This window comes from Acanthisitta chloris, unplaced genomic scaffold (assembly GCF_000695815.1).
Source record: "Acanthisitta chloris isolate BGI_N310 unplaced genomic scaffold, ASM69581v1 scaffold39936, whole genome shotgun sequence".
In the NCBI taxonomy this organism is placed as follows: domain Eukaryota; kingdom Metazoa; phylum Chordata; class Aves; order Passeriformes; family Acanthisittidae; genus Acanthisitta; species Acanthisitta chloris.
The window spans coordinates 5,341-11,646 of record NW_008680485.1 but is presented as its reverse complement, the minus strand read 5'-3'; the positions used below and the strand labels follow the sequence as shown (position 1 = coordinate 11,646).

Below are 6,306 nucleotides of genomic sequence, written 5' to 3'. Positions count from 1 at the left end.
GGAAAGAGTTGGCATGGTGCATTCCAGCTCCCTGAAGCTGGTTTTCAGTAGCACTGGGTGTGTGCTGAGAGAGAGGCCAGAGGTTCCTCTGATACCGATGATTGGGCTTGGGAGCAGGAGGTTGAAGACCAAATGAACTTCTTCCCTCTCTCCCTTGGGGCATAATGTGTCCCTGGACCTGCGTGTTACTGGTGCAGCCCAGCTTTTGCCAAGTCCACTGTTACTGGGACTTGTGAGCAGCTCACTGCTGGTAATATTTTGCACAAGCTACAAGTATTTTTTCCCAGCTGTCCTACCTGGGCTGGGCATTTCCAAACTCACACACACCCCCAGTCCCTTGGCTTTGGGAAGCTGTTAACTAACCATCCATGACAGCAATATTTGACTTTAATGTTTTTAACTCTGGTAATGTTCCCTGGGGTGGGGAAGTGCATGTCAGCCATCTGTTTTGGTGATGGTATTTAAACAGCACGTGGAGGCTGCAGTGCAGCTGCACCTCACTGCTGGGCACCAGGAAGTGCTGCTGGACTCTGTGGCTGCTCACAGGGCACCCTTGTGCTATTTATGGCTCTGCCTTTTGCAGTTTGATGACCACCTAATTAGCCCCAAGGAGTTTGTCCACCTGGCAGGCAAGTCGACCCTGAAGGACTGGAAGAGGGCAATCCGGATGAACGGGATCATGCTCCGGTTAGTCTCCTCCTTTGTATCTGCGGGTGCTTCTTTCTGGGGGATAGTGGTGGGGTGGAACAGAGCCTTTGGCATGGTTGTTTCACTGCTGAGGGAGCAAATGAACCACTAAGCATTAGTCTTAATGATAGCCTGGCCCCAGATATGGTCTGTCCAATGGCTTGGCTCTGTCCTTGTGCCTAGGGAATAATTTGGGGCAAGAAGTATTTCTCTGGTCTTTTTAGGACTTGAACCACACCAAGTTCCCAGCTGGTATAAGGACACTGGAAATTTTAATGGTCACTGGTGGTCAGGCTGTGTTGTCTGTGGGTTCTCAGAGTGACCCACCAAATGGAATCAGTCTGGTCATCTGGCTGCAGCACATCTGCTTGACATCACTTTTAAATAAGTGCTTCTTTATGCAAGCATTTCTCTTCTCCAGTCTTAACTACAGTAATTCAATTCTTCCATGGTCTTCCTGAGGCTGTGATTTAATTAAAGTCTGTCTCTGCCTTTGGGCAGGATAAAAAAACATCACCTCTTTCCTCAGGAATTTGTCAGTGGTTTTGTGCTCTCTTCACAGGGTGACATTGCCTTTCCCTGTATTCTTTTGCTTCAATGCAGGCATCTCCCATATTCCTTCTAAGCAGCTTTTGCTCCACACAGATTTTGCCTAATAGGCTTAGGCTTTGGGAAGGCAGGGAGGGGGAAAAAAAAACTTCAGGAGGAGTGTGTGAAGGCAAGCCCAGCAGCCCATGGAGCAAATCTTGGGAAGCTCACGTGGTTGTTGACCAGTAAGACCTGGGGATGCTTTGCAGACAATGAGCTGGGGAGATCCCATGTGCCAGTGTTGCCACCTCTTTTGCTCAGGATGAGAGACCTGATTTTAGTTTATAAGTAGGGTTGCATCCTGTCTCTTTTTGAGGGGTAGAGTCAAAAAGGGAAGGAAGAGGCTCCCTACAGTCTCACCCTGAACTGAGACTCACCCTTGTGCTGAAAGCTGCAGCTTTGGGGGGGGAATACGCTGATGGGACCAGACCTTTACTTCCTCTTCCTCCCTGAACAAACAAGTTCATCAGTCCCAGTAAGAGCTCCTCTTGCCTCTTTCTGCTTCTCTGGCTTTTTGGGACTCAGAGGTTTGGGGTGAAGACTGTCGGGAGCTGCATTTTGGAGCTCTTGGCTCTTGCTGATGTGCCTGTCCTTGTGCTTGCTCCCTCTCTTTCAGGAAGATCATGGACTCAGGAGAGCTGGATTTCTACCAGCACACAAAGGTCTGTTCCAACACCTGCCGAAGCACCAAAATCGACCTGACTGGAGCCAGGGTGTCCTTGACCAGCCAGACGTCCACAGAGTACATCCCCCTGACTCCTGCCTCTGCTGATGGTACGTCCAGCCATTCCTCACACCCTGAGCAGGAGCTTCAAAGCATCAGAGCACATGAACACTGTGTAACTAATGTCCCTTCTGGCTGGAGCTGGCTTCAGCCTCATGGCTTTCCCAAAACTGAGTAGCTGAAGCAGAAGACTGTGGTTAATCTGTCAGGAAGCAGTAGTTGTTGTTCAGAGAAGTTCCCTTCTGTCCTTACTGCTGGTCAGGCTATGTCTGTAGGGATGAGCTCAGCTTCTCCTGCTGCACAGGGTGCTGGGGTAGGAGTCCCTCCTCCTCCCATCTCTAACCTGACTTCTGGAATAATTTAGAGGGTTTTATTTAAGGCTCACTTAACATGTTGGTCTGATGAAAGATTAAAGAACACTGAGGGACCCATCAGATTATTTTTTTATCTGCACTTGTGTATGCAGATCATTAAAGTCAGATTTAAGTGATGTGGTTACATAGCTGGAGCCCTAAACTTAATGGCTTTAAGCTGAAAGAGGGTAGATTTAGACTGGATATTGGGAAGAAATTCTTCCATGTGAGGGTGGTGAGGCACTGGCAGAGGTTGCCCAGAGAAGCTGTGGCTGCTTCATCCCTGGAAGTGTTCAAGGCCAGGTTTGATGGGACTTGGAACAACCTGGTCTAGTGGAAGCAGAGGGGTTGGAATGAGATAAGCTTTGAGGTCTCTTCCAACCCAAGCCATTCTCTGGTTTTATGAATTTGACCTATAATTACAGGCAACTATTTTATTGGAAAGCTTTCTACTTTTGAAGTACTTTTTTATTTCTTAACTCCTTTTGCTTCTGAGCATTAAGAACAGCCCCCAAAGCATCCCGCACCCTGAGCTCCCGGTAGTGCCTATGGGACAGAGTGAGCCCCTTGGCCAGCTCTGCAGAGCATCAATTGCACCATGGCCTGGTATTAATCTGGAGAAGCTGATGCCAATATGCAGTTCAGCCTGTTCCAAGCCTTCCCATTAAACATGGGCATCAGCTCACCAATGGGACACACTTCCCACACTGCTGGAATAACCAGAGCCCCAAAGGCTGTGGAGTGAAGGAGCAGAGTGATTGGATTTAATGGCAGCAGCTGAGCATTCCAAAGGCTCTGCACAGCTCCGCGGGGCTCTGGCCAGATTCCCATCCATCCTGCTCGTGTGCACGACTTGAATGACGCCGGTTCCTCCGGCTCTATGGTAACAAAACCACTGAGCTTTGGCAGAGCTGGAGGGAGGGAGGGACCCCCCTGCATCCCTGCACAGCAAGGGGCTGCTCTCCCCTTTGAGGCTTCAGAAGCCCCCAGGCAAACAGTGGCTGGATAAAAAGGGCTGCCAAAAATCAGACTCTAAATCTGTTTGTCTTTTGCCCTGAGCAGTACTAGTGTGTTTGGGAGGGAAATGTTGCTCTCATGTATGTGTTCTTGTGCTGCAAGGGTTGCAGGAGTAATCCCTGGGGATTGCACTCCAATGTGGAAAAATAAGATGGCACGGCAACCACTTGGGCATCTCTCTCTCTGTTCAGCACTGAAAGCTGCTTTCAAACAAAAGTGATCCTGTACAATAAAAGGAAGTCACAGAAATGCAGCAAAGGAGTGCTTCCCTCAAAACAACCTGTGAAAATACAGGGAAAAATCAGGACTTGGGAATTTTCTTTCTTTTCTTTTTTGCTATTGGTTGCAGTGAATGGATCCCCAGCTACAATAACCATAGAAACATGTGAGGACACCAGCGATTGGAGCACCAGCATCGGAGGTATGGCTTGGGATCCTGCTGGGCTCAGCCCAGCTGGGTGGAGGAGATGTGGGGAAAGAGGGAAGCAGCAGGAGGGTGAGAAGCAGGAAGGACCCTCTTGCCAGAACAGCCTTGCACGAACCTTGTCAGGGATTATTCCTTCGCTGCTTTCCGAGTGAAGCGCTAGTGTGCAGGCTGACTGCAGCATCACCTTGGGATGAAGTTGTTTCCAAGCACTAAGATATCAAAGCCACAGCCACATGTGGCTCTAGGGGAAAAAATAATCTATCAGAGAGGTCATAAAATCATTCTTGCTCCTTGGTGTGCTCTGAGCAATGGGCTTCTCTGTAGCAACAGTGCCTTGTTTGTGTGGGACAGGAATGGGAGAGCATGTCCTTTCCCAGCCACCCCTCCTTTGGGCACATGCTCTGGGTGGGCTTTCCCCCAGCCCCCTGACCTTCAGCCTGGCAGGACTGCACCCTTGCAGAGCCACAGGGAACCCACAGTGTTCCATTACCATTAAACCCCCTCCAAGGATTCTGAGGTTCTCCCTTGCTTTCTCCAGATGACACCTTTGCTTTTTGGCGTGGTCTGAAGGACACAGGTCTCCTGGAAGATGTGATTAACGAGTTCCAGCAGGAGCTGGTGGAGACCATGAAGGGTTTGCAGCAGCGAGCACAAGATCCTCCGCTGCAGCTCGGTGGTAAGGACTTGGACAGGGAAGAGGGGCTTGTGGATTTTTCTTCTCCTTAGGGATATCTGAATGGCACCATAGGGGCATAAAGGATTTTTTTTTTTATGATGTATCTGGCTGCTCCCTGGACAGGCACTTGGCTGCACTCAGGAACCCTTCCGCTGTCCTCAGTTCTCCCATTCCCTGTGCCTGGGGCTTCTCTGCTGACTGGGTCTGGACAAATGCTTGGCTTGGGAACTGAGGTGGAATTTAGGCCATTGGAATAAAGATGCAGCAAGCAGCTACTGTGCCAGCAGATTTCTTATCACCCCTGCTAGGCAGGAGAGGACTGTTTACACGCTAGTAACCCCTTGCCCTTTCTCATGGCTTCTGCCTTCTCCTCTTCCCCAGCCTCTTGCATTACCCTCCTGCAGATTTTGGCTGTCTCAGCTGGATGTGTTTGCTGTCATGTGGCTTTTCCCAAGCCATAAATAGTTTGCATAGTGAGTTTCACTTCCTCAAAGATCTGTGTCTTGTTTTTAAGATGCTGTTTTACTCAACAACGTAGTCCAGAACTTTGGTATGCTGGATCTGGTCAAGAAGGTCCTGGCCAGCCACAAGTGCCAGATGGATCGCTCGAGGGAGCAGTACGCACGGGATTTGGCAGGTATGCTCCCCGGACATATCCTGTGGTACTCCTCATTGCTGCCAGTGCCTTTTCTTTTGGGCTAAGGAAGTGGGTTTGTGTTCAAGCTGGTGTGTGTTAAACCAGACGCAGTGGGACTGGCTCCAGGCATATTGCCATGGTCCCTGGGAAGCTTGTCGAGGCTGAGCCAGACCTTTTCTCTCTCCAGCTCTGGAGCAGCAGTGCGATGAGCACCGCAAGCGAGCAAAGGAACTGAAGAACAAATCGCAGCATCTCAACAACGTCCTGATGACCCTCACACCTGTCTCTGTCCCCACACCTCTGAAACGTCCCCGGCTGACCAGGGCCACCTCCGGACCGGCTGCCATCACCTCCCAAGTCCTGTCCCAGCCAGCCCAGCTTGCTGTCACCCCCCGCGGGCCATTTTTTTTGCCAGTCTCCCAGCTTGCCAACCTCCCGCTCGGCAAAGTGGTTTCTGCCCTCCCGACCTCAGTGCTGGGGAAGAGCCCGTCCCAGCCTGCCACTGCCAGCTCCCCAGCCTCCCCCCTGCTGGGGGGGTACACCGTGCTGGCCTCCGCCGGTTCCACCTTCCCCGGCGCCGTGGAGATCCACCCGGACGCTTCCAACCTGACGGTGCTGAGCACGGCCGCTGTCCAGGACGGCAGCACAGTGGTGAAGGTGGTGAGCCCCTTCCAGCTCCTGACACTGCCAGGACTCGGCACGACCATCCAGAATGTGACACAAATGGCTCCAGGTGGGAGCACGGTCGTGACCATCCCGTCCAGTGCCACCGAGGCCACCGGGGATGAGCACGCTGCCGCCGCCATCGAGGTGACCGCAGTGGCTGACGAGGCGGAGCAGAAATGAGAGGGAGGACTTGCCTGGAGGGACGCTGGCCGTGCCACTCTGGGGGGAACTGCCTCTTCTCTGGCTGTGCTGCGGGATGAGGAGCAGTGTCACGAGGGGCACAAGGCTAACAAGACTCAGAGCAGCTCATGTCGGGAGCAAGGAGGTTCAGGTCAGAGGGAAGGAGGGGGAGGAAGGATGCCTGGAGAAGGGAAAGGCAAAAATGCTCTGCCTTGTTTGGAGGAGAGAAATTAAAAAGAGTTTATTTTTTTATGAAAGCTTTCCTCCCCTGCTCTCTTGGAATAGTTATCTTGCTCTGGCCTCTCAGCAGATGCAGCCAGAGCAGTGTCCATCGGAGAAGTGGGCAGGAGC

General features: G+C 51.6%; 1 protein-coding gene across 1 annotated transcript in view; it reads left to right on the top strand.

The window, feature by feature from the left end:
• GMEB2 (glucocorticoid modulatory element binding protein 2) overlaps window positions 1-5,955 on the top strand; it is a gene marked incomplete at its 5' end in the record, with an annotated part of 7,741 nt that extends 1,786 nt beyond the window's left edge. Inside the window, 6 exons of the mRNA XM_009077713.1 lie at window positions 584-687; window positions 1,892-2,049; window positions 3,719-3,790; window positions 4,335-4,472; window positions 4,987-5,109; window positions 5,297-5,955. Coding sequence (XP_009075961.1) covers window positions 584-687; window positions 1,892-2,049; window positions 3,719-3,790; window positions 4,335-4,472; window positions 4,987-5,109; window positions 5,297-5,955 — 1,254 coding nt within the window. The remainder of the gene's footprint in view (window positions 1-583; window positions 688-1,891; window positions 2,050-3,718; window positions 3,791-4,334; window positions 4,473-4,986; window positions 5,110-5,296) is intronic.
• Between the last annotated feature and the right edge of the window lie 351 nt (window positions 5,956-6,306).